Here is a 16,574-nt window from a genome sequence, read left to right as displayed (position 1 = left end):
AAAATTTGCATAGGCTAGTTTCAAAGGGATCTCTACGCCTCTATAAAATTTCATTCAAATCGGAAATGGTCGAGTGGGGACGATTTGAAAAATTAGGTCAGTTGACATGGAATGACTATAAAGGCTAATGGAAAATTAAAAAAAAAAAAATTAATTGTGATGAACTAAATACAAAAAGCACTTGCATACAACACTAAAAACTTAAAACAGACTTAAAGAATATGAAAACAGAGCAGTCAAGCATAAGAGATTAAAAAAATATTTATTCTCTGATACAAAACTTTATGCTGCAATATCATGAAAACATGGATACCCAAAATGGTACAAACTGCATAGAAAAGTATCTACACTTGACACATTTAGTTGAGGAGCTTTCACTTTTTGGTCACGTAAAACTTTCCTAAAAAACAACAGTTTATTAAAAATAGCATGTAATTTAGAGATGCACAGAAGATTCGGTTGGTATTCAGTATACTTCATATTTGGCAGATAAATCGAATAATCGGTTCGGCCAAATAATTCAATATCTGGCAACTAAATAGCAAACAAATTGAAATGTTCGATAATTGGTTAACAAACGTATGGGTAATTTTCTCAACATGTTAACTTTTGTCAGTGACAAGTAGTAAAAATTCATCTTGAAACTATTTGATAGTTGTTTTCCATTTTCAGAAGATTATTTACTTTTTTATATTATAAACATTATTGCATCATTAAAAATGCACATGTAATATCTTTAAGTGAAAATAATATTTGTAAATTAAAAGTCAATTTTAGGATACAGGGACAAAAATAACATTTTTTAAAAATAAAGGTCAAACAAAATCCAAATATGAAATCAAAAACTCATATTATGCATCTGTTTTAAACCATAAACATTTACAAAGGTTCAAAATTATTCTAAGAATAAAAGAGGAAAACTAAGTTGTTAAACATACAATGAAACAATTTCACAGCACTAAAAATGCAGTTAACTTTTGAAAAAAAATTTTTTTTACTGTTTTATTTTGCTCTATTCTGTAAATGAAAAATATTTTCGAGCACTAAATATTTTAAACAACTTAAAAAAAATATTGATTAGAAAATTTCAATTTCACATTAAGAATAGTAATTATATTTTTAAAATGTATCATCTATAAAAATAAAACAGAGAACATATATGTATATTTACCATGTTTATGCATTTTCCCTATACAAATCCACAGTTTAGTCGGATCTTGACCAAATATGGCAGGGAGGTACTTGGGCACCCGAGAAAGAACGGGAGAGGGGTCAGAACGCCAAAAAAATATTGAACTGTTTGAATTTTAATTTTAGGACTTAAAATGGCATTAAATGGCTCTTTCTACCCGAAATAATTATCCGACTAGTTCGATTTTAGTGTCATTTGAAAACCCATGAAAAATACCACTATAGGTATGTCTTCATTTGAATTTAAAAAAAAAGCTGTAAAATCATCAGAAGAAAAGTTTTAAGCATTTTTAAGCCTAATGGAACAACCGCATATCAATTCTTAAACTTGTTGCTTGCCAACGAGCTGAGTTTAAATTTACGTGAATAAAATAATTTTTCATATGTTGCAATTTTTTTTTCTCAACTACGAACAAATAAATTTTCAAAAATTTCCCATTTTAATTATTTTTTGGCTTTTGTTTTGGGAACTGCTAGCAGATTATAATCAAGGATTTTAGTTGTAATTATGGAGGGTTGCGTTTAGGTATCGGACTTTAAGATTTGCCGTTACCGATTCAGGGTGTCTACACAAAAAAAAGAAAAGAAAAATTTCGACTTCCTTGACTTTTCCAGGTTTTCCATACCCCAAACAAAATGTTTCCAGACGCTTTTTTAGAGGTTAGTTTAGCTACTTTCGGTTTTTTTTTATTGATTGGCTGTGCTTATGTGACATTTTATGTACTTTATGTTTATATTTCAAATTATTACATCCATCCCATCCCTAAAATAGGCTTTATTTTTTGGGAAATTTTTAAGCTTTTAATTTTTGGGAACCTTTGAGAACTTTTAAGAAATTACTTCATTAAATTGTTAAACATCAAACACATGGGACCAACCTTCATGCAGGAAAGGAACCACTGATCTACCAGCCTGGAATCTTATCAAAAACCTTGCAATTCTGATGCCACCGAAATAAAGAAACCTAACTTTGCTTCCAAAATTACACTGCACTTCAACATTGATTTTACTGTGTCATAGGAATTTGTATTCCGCTCAACATTTGCAACCACTACCTTTTGAACAAAGACTTTTAAGAGTTTCAAAATGTCTAAAGCCCTTTGTGCGACAGCTGAGCTCTCTACCCCCCAAATCAAACAAAATTTCAGTGGAAAAACATTTTTAGTTTGTTTGGCTCTGATTCGAGAGGAATTGTTTCAAAGCAGTTTAACATAAATTAACAAACACATCTCTACAGAGATAAAGAACTATACAAACACCTAAGTAATACTGAAATTGAACTATAATCTATAAACTTAGTTTACCCCCTTATCTTAGTTACTACGAATAGCTTATCTATAACTGGCAGGGAAAAACTAAAGTTTTTTATTGGTAGTTGCAGAAGCAAACTTACTACCATTGTTAGGGGGTGTAAACTTCTCAACCCCAAAGGGAAACTGGAATGTGCAAAACTAGAGAACAAAAGGTGGGATTGAAGAACTGGTTTAATATAGGTATTATATAAGAAATATTTTCTTTAGGTAGTTCCAAGTTGCATAAATTTCCGACCAAATTTATTTTACTAAACTCCAAAAAAGAAAAACAAATCTTTTGAAACTGGCTATAATTTATAAAAAAAATTCCAGATTTACTGCACACAAAAATAAATTTCCCCAACATTTCCAGATTTTCCAGGTGGGGCGATATTTAAAAATCCTTACCTTGACGGGATATTTTACAATATTTTTTTTCTACATTATTAAAGCGTAATTGTTTAACAGGCGTTACTTGACATAACTTTTATTTTTGAGGTAGATTGTGCAAAGCCGGGCAACGCCGCTAGTGTAACTCTAACTAATAAAACAACAACTTTAGATGCAACTAAATATCATTAAATCTTAAGTAATATGATCAACATTCTTAATTTGTTACTATTTGAAATTTGAAAAAAAGAATTTAAAAATGACAAAACCAAAGAAATAAAGCGTTCTAAAAGCTTTCTAAACCACTAGACACTAGGTGATTACTGTCATCTGAAACTGCCTATGAATGGGGGACAGAGGTGACAAAACAGGAGTTTTGACCCTACAGGTAAAAAACTTTTTCATTACTTTAATTTAACTATTCATAGCTTATAAATGTACATAATTACATTTTCAGCAAACCATTTTTTTAAAACTTATTTTCAATTTCTCAAAAGATAGGTGACTGAGGGGACTGAGGATAGGGGGACTGAGGTGACATTGAATAAAGTCACACATGGATTTTTCAAGAAAAAACAAGGCTCACAGACACCTAAAGATGTGTTACATCATTCAAATTTTGTTTTTCTGCAGAGAAGAGCATTCTTTGTATTCTGGAAGTTATTTTTTAGCCAACTAGTGCCACCTATAGAACTTTTTCACCCGTTTTTCTATTTGGGTAGTATTAATACAAAACCTGGGGACACACACAAAATGAAGTGGTCTTCCAAACGAATGAAAAAATTGAAGAATATTGCTATGGCACTTTCAAGTGGACTGTATACTATATCAGTGCTTCTCAACCTTTTTTAGTTTGCGGCACACTTAAGAAATTTCTAGATCTACGGGTCACACTGAACATAATTTCACAATGGTAATGAGAAATGTTTTTATCATTCACTGGTTAAGAACCTGGGGGGGGGGGGGGAATAGATTTTTTTCATATGAATAAAACTAACTAACGTAGTGTATTTAAATTTATTTAGAAAGTAGAAATATTTTGAATGTATTGAGGTTGATAATAAACAACAAAACTACCTATATCAGACTTAACAGAAAATTATGCTCAATATGTTTCAAAGCATTTCTGCCAAACATGTCATTAAGGTGCACACTGCAGTTAAATGATTTATCAAAACATGTTTCAAGAAAGAAGCAAGCAAGAAATTAAAACAAAGCACCACCTGCCTTGAGGAGCAGAGACGTTTGATGTTCGGATCTATGCTGGATAGAGCTACACGAAGTTCTTGATCCAGGCTCTTTAGAGATGTTTTTTGCAGTTTTTTATAAGTGTGAAGGCTGAGAAGCTGAATTCGCAAAGATATGTAGTTGAAAATGGTAGCAGCAGATCAATAGCAAGACAAGAGATGGTGGAATACTCATTTTAAACCCACAAACAAAATTCGTCCAGAGGCGCTTCGCTCAACTTAAGTTTATGAGTACGGTCACTCTTGAGGTCCATAGATTCTACTCGCGCCTTCAAAGAAAGGTCTTGAACTGATGCATCCGCAGATGAAGAGAATGGATCGCACCCACCACATTCAGCAGCTTTTATTCCATGCCATTTCCTTCATATACCATGTTGATGGTCCGTTTGAGCATGTCCAATGAGCGACGATCTACTTCTTCTCTAAACAGCTGAATTTTTGATTTGAACCTGTTCAGCTTGTCCATACATGTAATCAAATTCTCTCTTTGTCCTTGCGTTTTCCAATTCAATTCGTTAAGGTGTTTAAAAATGTCAGCAGTGTACGCTAGTTTTGCCAGCCGATAGTTGTCTTGCAACAAACTGGCGTAGTGCATTTCGTTTTTTAAAATCAAAAACTGTCGTACTTCGTCCCTCAATTCAAGAATTCTTGATAGTACCTTATCACGTGAAAACCAGCAAATCTCTGTATGAAGAAGTAGGGGAGTGGTAATCTGTTCTCATTTCTTCACAAAGTACGGAGAAAAGGTGAGAACTAAGCAACCTCGATTTTAAGAAATTCACGATTTTTACAACTTCAGCCAAAGCTGACTTCAGCTCATCTGGTAAGTTCTTTGCCATGAGAGCTTCACGATGGTGGAAATAGTGAATGGTTTGAACACTTGGGTTATGATTTTTCACATTCAACAGGAACCCTATGATAGGTCCTGTCATTGCAGCAGCTCCGTCGGTGCAAACACTAGTGCAATTTTACCACTGGATCCCTTTGCTTTTCAGATATCCATCTGTAATGCGGAATATCTCATCACCAATTGCGCCTTGAGGAAGTTCTTTGCAGAAAAGATAATGATCTTTAATGCGTCTCTCATCAACAATGCGCACAATGGCTATGAGTTGTGCACAGCTTCCGATGTCTGTTGATTCATCAACTTGAAATGCAAATTTTCCAGCTACTCTTAATTTCTCTACCAATGTTGCTTCTATGTCACCCAAAATGTCATCCATTCGTCTCCTGATAGTGTCGTCACAAAGTGGCACTTGGACCACTTCCTTCTCTGCTTCAAGTCCTAGCATTCCCCGTACAATTCCTTTGCACGCTGGTGAAATAAATGTTTCACCGACAGTGTGTGGAGTTTTCGCTTTTGCAATTAACCGTGAAACATTATAACTAACCTCTTGAGCCCTTTCAAAAGTTTTTGCGCCGGCTTTCATGAACGAACTTTGCTTCAAATTATCTTCCTGCAATCGCTTGAAGTAACCGATGTCTTTGCCTAGGTAAGAAGGATGTTTAAAAACAGGTGACGTTTAAATTTGCTAGGGACCATCGCTTCATTTCTTCATTTGAAAGTTTCTCCCTGCAAAGGAGACACTCAGGTCTTGGTGATTTTACATCTCTGATCCACGAAAAACTGAACTTTTTTTGCAAATTTGCTTTTTATAGATCAACAAAAAAGCAATACATGTCTGATCGTTTGCGCCAACGTATGCAATAGATAAAAGTAAAAGTAAAGACAGATGCACTCTTAATTTTTCTCAGAATTGTTCAAACAGCAATAACCGAAAATAGTCATTCGTCCTAGATTTTGTTTTGCAGTTTGATTTTTTTTTTCTCTTAATTTCTACTTTGCTAAGTCTCAGAATCGAGCTTTGAGAAACTACGATAAAATGAAATTAGTATTGGAACTGGAAAAGAGGAAACCAAAAGCTAAAGTTGGGACTAAAACTCTGGAAGGGAGCGCACGATCCCTGCCTGGGGGAGGCGATACTCCTGTTTGCAAAATATTTAGAAAAAATTCTGTATAGTAAATTGATATCGTGAAAATTAGAATCCGTTTTCAAAAGCTGAAAGTGATAGGATCACAAGAAGTTTAAAAGAGGTGGGGCAGCAAATCCCGCTTCTCTCAATTGTTGGGTACGTCTTATTGCACATGATGTAACAAATTGCAAAGTTACAGACCGATACAAATGCTATTCGGTCGTAACTTTAAAATAAAATAGATTGAGGGTCTTTCTCTTCATGACTACGAAATTACCGCGGCACACCTGGTTCCTTGTCGCGGCACACCGGTTGCGAAACCCTGTACTATATCATACTGCATATGTATTTATTTTTTTAACTCTTTCATTACACAATAAATTTTTTCAAAAATTGACAAATGTGTGTTGAGGATGGGACAGAATGACATTTCTCCTACATTTTATTGTTTAAAATAAAATTTAAACACAAAATGTGGCTGATCCACATTGTTAATACTCTTTGTGAGTACTTTAAGTGAAATATGTTATTAAATATTGAAAATAAATGTTTAGTTAAAAGATATAGCATTAGGACACGAAAGTTAACGAATTGAGAAAAATCACTCTTACATTTTTAATATATTGAATGAAAGTTACAACATAGTACCACAATAAGACATTAATTCCAATTGTTACTTATAAATTGTATCACATTTAAAGCAATTTTAATGTAAAAGAAAACTCGGATAGTAAATTTAAATTTTGCTGCTTTTCAATTTTTCTTATGACACAGAACCTCAGCCCACTATTACAAAGTACTTTAAATATGACACATTAACCAGAAACAACATCATAAGGTTAAGTATTAATGTATATTTAAAGTCCTTTTTTTTCTACTTAAGTTTAAATGCTAATCTCTACTAATAAATATGCTGAAAATCTGGATGTCTGTTACCCGCATAGGGCCTAGCCCGTTTGGTCGATTTTCATTTGAAATTTTGGCACAAAATTAATTTGTAGTATATGGGTATGCACCTCAAAGCGATTTTTCAAAAATTTGATTTTGCTTTTCTCTATTCCAATTTGAAGCTCATTTTTCACAAAAATTTAATAATATAGGGGAGAAATATTTCATTCACATTTTAAAGTTTTAGGTCATTTGAAAGTTTGGGATTTTCTACATAAGAAGAAGTTTGTTTGAAGTTTCTACGAGTGTTAGGAGAGCTGTAGGAATCATTTAAAGAAAACCAGAGTCCAAGGCTAACTTCCAGCAAGCCAAATGATTCTAAATGCTCGAGAATAAAATCAAAAATTAAAGATAAATGAAAATTATTTTCGAAGTAGAAATTAACTTTTGCATGTTACCATAATTACATATTTTACTCCCTTTGATTGTTTCATTATTTTTTTTCACTTTGTTTTAAACATTTTTAAAAACATACTTTTTTTTTCATGATCCAATTTCTTTTCTTTTGTTAAAAAGGATTTAAATTTAAAGATTTTATCTGTTTAAAAAAATGTCTGCTTTTATTTTCTTAGCTCTTGCAGTATTATGTTCAGTAAATTATTAAAATATTGCTATTACAACCTTCTTTCTAAAACCTTCTTTAATTTTGGAAAAATGTCTTATTTTGCATTTTAAGCAAGGAAGAGAAACTTCTTTCCTCTTTTAAAATATTACTAAGGCTTCTGCTGGTTTTGTTGAGCTACATGCTAAATTCTCAAAACTGCCAAAAATATGGAGAGATTTTGAAAAAAAAAAAAAAAAAAAACACATAGTAGACTTTAACTGTATGTATACAGGCGAAGTAAATGACTTTTCAATATCCTACTATGGGTAAAGCCATGCAGGTACCACTAGTCTTTTAGATAAAAAAAAACTTAGCTAAAAAAAAGAGGAAAACATTTGGATATAAAATTCTGTAGTATTTTAATTTTTGCTAAAGTGTTAATGTTATGAAACATTTTTATTTAAAAACCTAGTTAAAATTAATCACTGTAATCAAAGTTTAATAATCCTTTGCATTTAAAAATAAAAAATAAAAATATCTGGTAATGTTTGAATTTCATATAATCAAAGTTCAAGAAAATAAAAATTTACAATACAATGGCACACACACAGAAAAGGCTCATTTAGTCAAGCCAATGAACACATTGTAGCGTGCAAGGAATATGCGATAATTTTTGACTTCAGAATATTGTTAGGGTTAGTTAGTAAGTAAACATACTAAAAGTCCCCGCCCCTAGGGGGTGAGCTAAAGGTGGAGGGGGGGGGGGGGAAGAAAATTTTGGGTTTTTCAAGAAAATGTCGGAAACTGTGGGGAAGATGCATTTAAAATGGAAATTCAAGCTAAATAAACTTCCTACGAAATTGTTTCTACACATTATTGTTAAATTTCCAATAATTTTCCGAGTATATATTATGAAAAATCGATGATTTTTGGAAAATTTCTGTTTGTCAAAGTGCCTCTGTCTGTCCTAGTGCCTCCCAGGATCAGTATATATGAAAATTGTCAATGACAAAGTTGTAGAACTTTCAATTTCCTTCAATTTGATATGCTATTTTGTTATATTTTACTCAATCAATCAAAAGTTACAGAATTTCAAACACGCACCTCATGGCAAAAAATGGAACACTTGCCATTCACAAATTTCAAACTGACTCGAAAGGATCGCGCACTTCCTCTTTCCTCAATGAATTTGACAATTTTGATGGACAATAAAAAAGTATTTGTGGATTACTACAACACAAATGTTTAAGTGGGGGGGGGGGAGGTCGTGAAATTGTGACAAGGGGGAAGGAAAGAGTAAGAAGCAGATCAAGCATTTTTTAATACAAATACATTTATGAAAAGTAGCTTGTAAAGCAAACTTTGTGACACGGGGGGGGGGGGGGGGGGTAAAAATGTTATAAAAAAATGTGACATTATGTATGGACAGCCCTTTACCAAGGAATCGGACGAAAATTTGCAAAACTACGTACATGCAGTATGAATCGGTGGACTAAGGATGTGCAGAAAGTTAGCGCTATATATACTGTTTAAGAAAATTGATAACGACATGGATTTAATTTAATTTGAATTTGTTGTTACTGAAGATACCTAGACTGCAAAACTGTTAGGAAAAATAGATGACTGTATAAAGCATATGGACATCAATGTCAGTTAGAAAGTTGAAACGATGGTCAAACAGGAAGGTTTCTGTCCAACTTTCATAATACGTCAGCTAATAAATCCACTAATGATGAAGCTGTTGAAAAACCAGACAAATACGTTCCGAGCTTTAGGTGATGTTGACGTTGATATTTTAAAGACGGCTATCATCAGATGGCAAAATTCTTCTGTAGCTATCATTTAAGAGGAAGTACTGGTTGTTCTCTTAATAGCCAAATCCCCAACTGATCACCACATTCTGCTCTCAAAATGTACCTGAAATCTAAAATCATACAACATGTATCTAAGGTATATATCAACAGTTCTTTTTCCCCTGAATCCATTAACACTGCTGGGGTCATATGTAACTCTCATGATACGGTGCTCTAGCCACAGAAAAGTCCCTCAATGAGTTCCGTTACAGATCAGTTATCAAAGTACAATAGACCCTCATTTTACGCGGGGGTTACGTTCCACGGAAATGCCATGTAAATCGAAACTGCGTAAATTGAGACCTAATAGTAGTGTTAAAATAGGGGTCAGGTTCCGTAGATAAAAAGAACACTTCATTCTAGTGATGATTAATTGTATAATAAGTTTAATGTGTACTTATATCGATTTTTATGCAAAACATGCATAAAGAAAACATAAACTAATTTCGTGTTCTGTTTATAAAAAAGATATTGTTTTATAGCAGTCATTAAGGATTTTTCTCTGTAATTCTTTGCGAAGTATTAACGCATCCACGATCACTTGCTTCACTGCCATGATAGAATCTTCCTTCATTAACAAATCAGAACAATCATTTCTATTGTCTAGGAATGGCTCAAAATTTTCAATATGAAAGTTTTTGGTTGTGTGTCACCGAAGTCGGTATCCTCGTTGGTTTTAGCCTCCTTTGTCACTCCTAAAAGCTCTTCTTCCAGTGAGTTCTGAACTATGTGAGTTTAATAACTTAATTTCTGGAAAGAGCTCTGGAACCAATCTCATAAAATGTCTCCAGGGGCCAAAGTTCGGTTATTAGCACGGCAAAATGCAATTTATTACGTGTAATCTGCAATCTTTAGGAGTTTAGATTTTGAAAGAGAGGAAAATGTTATTTGTTTGCATTGCCGCATCCGCGTAAAACTGAAACTCAACCGTGTAAAATAAACTAAAGGTGTCAAATCTTAAACAGTATATAATCGAGGATAATACGCTGTTTACGATTTAAATTAATACGCTGTTAAGTGACCGGAAGGTCACTTGTAGAAAATCATTGTTAAACTATCTGTTGTAAGATTGCATTGCAAGGGCAGTTGCTACAATGAAATCAAAATACATGACGAAGGGGATGACGATCACATCAATACATTACCAATTTCTTAGAACAACATTTCCACTGCTGGTGACTTGACCCTTCCGCCTCAGAATAAAACCAAGATGTCACCTTAAAGATGATATTTTCATTTTCTAATTACTGTCAGTTCATATTCCACATAAACACTTTCAAAATATTGATTAGTAATAATGTAATGAAACTAAAATTACAAGAAGGTACTGCGTGTCAATTACGTTTACCCTATTTCTATTATTAAAATTTTTCTTATTATGCTATAGCATCGAATATTCATTTCTATAAGAATAAAGAAATTGAGTACATGCTAGAACTTCATAGTTTTTGGTTGCTTGTCAGCTGGGTGTTGCGGTTATTGGGCATACACTTCGTATTTCTTTGGTATCAGCTTTGAATCTGCAGTTCAAGTGTTCAGCCGGTAGATTTTCAAGACACAGAAAACCGTCAGGGTTCGTGTCACATGATCGCTGCACAAGATCTCTTAAGTGCCTGCTTGGCACAGAGACTCTGAGACAAGAAGAACAAGATTTTTTTTTCTTTGAAAAGCAATAGTTTTCAAGAAAGTATCCCTAAAAAACCACTGGAAATGTGACAATATGAAGTAAAACACAATAAATAATAAATTTAGTTAACTTTCCCTTTTATTCGGAACACATTTTTCCTGCCGTTTCTGAGATATAATCGAAAACCACAAAATTTGGCTCTCGCTTCCCACCTTTAACACCCCCCTAGGGTTGGGGACTTTCAGTATGTTTACTTATTAATTACTTCTAACAAATTTCTTACGGAGGAAGTGCTGACATTCTGCACTTCCCCAGTTTGCTTTCATTAAACAATGCCATGGGTATGGAGCTAATTCATACTGCATATATACGTAGTTCTTCAAATCTTTGTCCAATTTCTTGGTAAGGGGATGTCCATTAATGATGTTACACTTTTTTTCAACATTTTTTAACCTCCTCCCCCTTTGTCACGAAGTATTTTTCAAAAGGTACTTTTCATACATAAACATATTCTTATTAAAAAATGCTTGATGTCACACATCGTTTTACTCTTCCCCCTTGTCACAAAGTCCCTATTTCACAAACCTCCTTCTCCCTGGAAGCGTGACACTATTTGTGTTGTAGTAATCCACTAATACTTCTTCATTGTCGATTAGGATTGTCAAATTCACTGAGGAAAGAGGAAACCCGCGATCCTTTCGAGTCAGTTTGAACTTTGTGAATGGCAAGTGTTCCATTTTTTGCCATGAAAGTCGTGTTTGAAATTCTGTAACTTTTGATCGGTTGAATAAAATATAATAAAATAGCATATCAAATTGAAGGAAATTTAAAGTTCTAAAATTTTGTCATTTACAATTTTCATGAATATTGACCCTGGGAGGCACTAAGAGCAAATGTTTGACAAAAAGAGAGAATTTTTCCTAAAATCATCGATTTTTCATAACATATACCCAGATAATTATTGGAAATTTGACAAATATATGTAGAAACAATTTCATAGTAAGTTTATTTGGCTTGAACTTTTATTTTAAACACATTTTTTTCCACCGTTTCTGACATTTTCTTGAAGAACCCAAAATTTTCTTTTCCCCTCCTTCCCATCTTTAAGGGCGGGGACTTTTAGTATGTTTACTTACTAACAGTGGCGTACTGGGTCAAAAATGTGTACCGGGAAAAACACTTGACCGGCGCCTTGTTCTATTTTCGCACTCCCCCCCCCCCCTCCCATTCACCAAGTTCAACTAAAAAATTAAACTTGATGAACTTCCCATCCGAGGAGTAGATAATCTTCAACGCCCCAAGACAACTGAAACTTTTGCGCCCCCCCTCCTTTTTTTTTTGTCGAAATGAGAGAAAGTTTTTTACTTCCTTCGGTGATGGTAGAAAGAGGAGTGTTTTAGAGGGAGGGGTGGTTTCGAAGTTAGAACTTCTAAAATTAAACTTTGGGCGAGTTTTTTTATAAATAAGAAACGAGTAAAAAGAGGAATTTGAAGGGGAAGAGGATAGAGAGCGCTCCCTCGTCTATTTTTCGGGATCGAAAAGTTAAAGTTAAATTGTTATCTACAATCATCCTAATAAAGAAGGGGGGGGGGAGTCCGGGGCTCTCCCCGGGAAATTTTTCGAGATTGTAGTCCCTAAAACGCAGTTTTAGATGATCTCTAAATATTATTCTAAAACTGCGATATCTAAAGATTATCTCTAGATTATCTTTGGTAATGTTACGGGCTGAAAAGGTTCGATGATGCTCCCAGACATATTTCGAAATTGAAACTTTGAAAACGCAATTGTGGATTATATCCAATTATTTAAGAAAGGGTGGTTGGATCTTCCCCGAAGTTGAAGCGGTAAAAAGGCAATTAGACTATTTGCGGTGATATTAGGGGAGGATAGTTTCGGTCACCCACTCTCGAGAATTTTTCGAACGTAACGCGTTTTTCGACGTAAAAACGGCAATTTTTCGCAGGTGAAATCTTAAAACCACGATTGTAGGCCATCTTTGGTAATGCTAAGAGGACGGGCCTTTTTTCCGAGTTTGAGGCTCTAAAAACTTTATTTCAGTTGACTTTCAGTGATGTAAGGGAGAGGAGTTCCTGAGAGCTCTCCCCCGAACCCTTTCGAAATTCAAACCCTTAAACAAAATTTAAGACGATCTTTAATGATTTTAGAGCTAGTGATAGGATCGTTCCCCAAGAAAGGTTTCAAGGTTAGCTCCTAAAACACAGTTTTTAGACGAGCATTGGTAATATCAGTGGGCAGAGAGGTTCGGAGGATTTCCTTCGGAAATTTTTTAAAATTGAAATTCCAGGAAAAAATTACAGACTATCTTCGACGATGTATTAGGCAGTTTGGGAGCTCCTCTCGGAAATCTTTTCAGAATTGAAGCCCTAAAAACGACCATATTTTTAGACCGTCTTTGATGATATTAGAAGGGAAAGGAGGTTCGGGAACCTCTGGAATTTTTAGAAATTTAAGCCCTAAAAACGACTATCTTTGGTGATATTAGGGGGAAGGAAGGTTCAGGGATTTCTGGAATTTTTAGAAATTTTTAGAAATTTCAGTCCTAAAACCGAAATTTTAAACGAATTAATATGATGGGGTGGTTGCGTTTCTGGAATATTTGAGTGGGGCGCTCTCCTAGAAGCTTTTTGAAATTGAAAACCTAAATAAGTAATTTTAGGCCGTCTTTGGTGACTGTAGGCGATGTGGTTAGGGAACTCTTCCTCGGAATTCTTTCAAAATCAAAATTAAAAAAACACGCTTCTCGGCTACCTTTGGCGACCAAAAACGAAGGAATATAAGGTTCGGTTTCTTCCCACTCTTCCGCTTTCTTCTCTCTTTTTACGTATTTGTTTTTATTATTGGTAAAAATGTAGTGGAAAACGCTCCCCCAGTTTTCTTTTCTAAACCCATTTGAGTGCTTTAGTTTTTCGAAAATGAAATTTTAAATTTCCAGCCTGATATTTTCATTTATTTGAAATACAAGAGTTTGCGACTCCAAAGAGAAAACTTTTCACATTTTGGAGTGATGTCTCTAGAGTCTTTTTTCCCCTCCACTTTATTTTAATTTAAACATCATGCCTCCTAAAACTCGGGATAAAGTTTTGGTTTACCTTCACGTTAAAACATTCAAACACTAAGAACTTATTATTAATTCATTGCATTATTTAAATCTCGTTCACTACTTTTTTTATACTTGTTTTGTTATTTTATTTTAACTTGTTTTCTTTTTAAAATATATTACAGCGGCCTACATAATGCTATTATGTTATTTATCTATTCATTTTTTTATTGAACTAAATGTCGTAATAGGTTTGTAACGATACGCTATTTTTTTTTTCAATCAAAAGTGTTTGAAACGTATAATTTCAGCGGACTTCAGTTAGGTAAATTATTATGCAGGAACTTGGATGTTTCTCAATAATATGCGAATATTTCATTTTCATTTTAAATTTGGCAGAAAAAATACTTTTTGTCACTTTTATTCCTTTAGTTCATTGATCATTACAATTTCAATTCTTAAAGATTGCGAAGATTTTCTTCTTTTTTCTTTTTCTTTTGCTGTTTTTAATCACCTTCAGAAATTGGCGGCTCCCTTTCCGAAAAAATGGTGGATGTTGGCGACGGCCCTAAGCGCTTCTTCAAAAAAGTTTCGAAATTGAGGTCTTTACAAAACATTAGATCATCTTTAATAAAGTGAATACGGTGAATCGTCCCCGGAAAGCTTTCGAAATTTAAAGTTCAAACATCGTATTTGAAGGCCATTTTTGCTGACTCTAGAGAAAGGCATGCGTTTCAAAACTTTTCTGTGGAAATTTTTCGCATTTGAAGTCTTAAATGATATAACTGTATGCTGTCTTTGATAACTTTAGAGGACGGGATGGTGTTCGGGGACTCTCTTCTGGAAAGTTTTCGAAATTGAACAGCTAAAACGAAATTGTAGACAATTAATTATAATTTCGGGAATTATAATTTCGCTGAAGGTAGGGTGGCTCCTCTAGTAAGTTTCTGAAATTGAAGTCCAATATGCTAAATTTCAAACGATCTTTTATGATGTGGGTCATCTAGGTGCTATCCCCTGAAAATTTTCGAAATTGAAGTACTTTAAATGGAAATTTTGGCGATCTTTAATAATGCTGGGTTAAGGCGTTGAGTTATATCTCTGGTATCCAAAGGAACTATGTGCGTGTGTATGTGTATGAGGCTGCAGCCTGAATCCCCGTCCGCACTTAGCGAAACCGAAGTTTTTGCCTTTCTTTTGCTTTGTTGGAAGCGTCATCAAGACAACATAAAAAATTTTACCTTAGCCCCTCCCTTTCCCCCATCAGGACTAAAAACCCTGGCTTTGTCACCGAGTTATAGAGAGATGGACGCCGTACGAAAGTTAGATGTCCGAGATAGGCGCCTTGGTTCAAAAATATCTGGAAGCCACGGCATTATTCAAAATTTTTAGGGGAAAGATTAATAGTTTCAACTGAGTTCAAGTCGGCGCTGAATGGCTACTTATTGTTAGATTCGCGAATTGATACTTCAAATTAAAAAAAAAAAATCCTCTGAGGTCATTTTTATTTAAAAAAAAAAAAAAAAGGAGGGGAAAACTCTGCAGCCATTTTATTCCTAGGGTGAAGGAGGTACACTGTAAAAAAAATTCGGAAACGTTTCTGAGTATATCGTGCAGCTGCGGTTCATGAAATTTTCAAAAACGTTTCTGAGTATTTCGGAATCCTCTTTCTGTAATGTCCAGAAACGTGTCTGAGTATTTCGGAATCCTCTTTCTATAATTTCCAGAAATGTTTCTGAGTATTTTGGAATCCTCTTTCTGTAATTTTCAGAAACGTTTCTGAGCATTTCGGAATCCTCTTTCCGTAATTTCCAGAAATGTTTCTGAGTATTCTGTGCAGCTGTGGTTCATGAAAGTTTCGAAAACGTTTCCGAGTATTTCGGAATTCGCCAAAAAAATTTCTAAAACGTTTCTGAGAATTTCGGAATCCTTTTTCCGTGATTTTTTCTAAAAAATAATTCTTTACTATAGTATTGCATGCCATATCAGTTTCAATTCTTTCATATCTAAGAGCAATGAAACGAGCAATTTTAGAATCATTCGTGGATTTTTTTTTTCTGAATTTCTAATGACAAATAGCATGGTTAACAGCATAACATATGCACAGTTATAAATTTTTGAAAATTTATGAAATAATATAGTAGTTTCATTCATAATCACAAAATCGTCGGGGGAGGGAAGGGGAGTACTTTCTCAAAAGTGGGATTGTTTGTTAAACAATATTAAACTTCAGTTTTTCTCTCAATATTTTCAAGACAAAATTATCAACATATTGTATTTTCAATGCAGAACTTCAAAACATATCTTGCATCAAACTTGATAGCTTTTATTTTCGGATAAAATTTGACAGAACTTACCTACACTTTGCGTTCCGAAATTCGTTCACGTCAAGTCAATTTCTTTGACGAACAAAGTGTACCGAAAAGTACCAACAGAGAAATTGATGAATT

The 16,574-nt window shown here is 34.0% G+C and overlaps 1 protein-coding gene across 3 annotated transcripts in view; it reads right to left on the bottom strand.

Moving 5' to 3' along the window:
• Positions 1-267: 267 nt before the first annotated feature.
• The window catches only part of LOC129225842 (uncharacterized), a 93,079-nt gene continuing 76,772 nt past the window's right edge, over positions 268-16,574 (bottom strand). For all 3 annotated transcript variants that reach the window (XM_054860361.1, XM_054860363.1, XM_054860364.1), the window contains exon 10: positions 268-400. In XM_054860361.1, the coding sequence (XP_054716336.1) occupies positions 283-400 (118 nt within the window). In that variant the 3' untranslated portion in view covers positions 268-282. The remainder of the gene's footprint in view (positions 401-16,574) is intronic.

The sequence above is a fragment of the Uloborus diversus genome, chromosome 7 (genome assembly GCF_026930045.1).
Source record: "Uloborus diversus isolate 005 chromosome 7, Udiv.v.3.1, whole genome shotgun sequence".
NCBI classification, from domain to species: domain Eukaryota; kingdom Metazoa; phylum Arthropoda; class Arachnida; order Araneae; family Uloboridae; genus Uloborus; species Uloborus diversus.
Note: the sequence above shows the minus strand (reverse complement) of the source record. Positions and strands in the feature narration are given on the sequence as shown.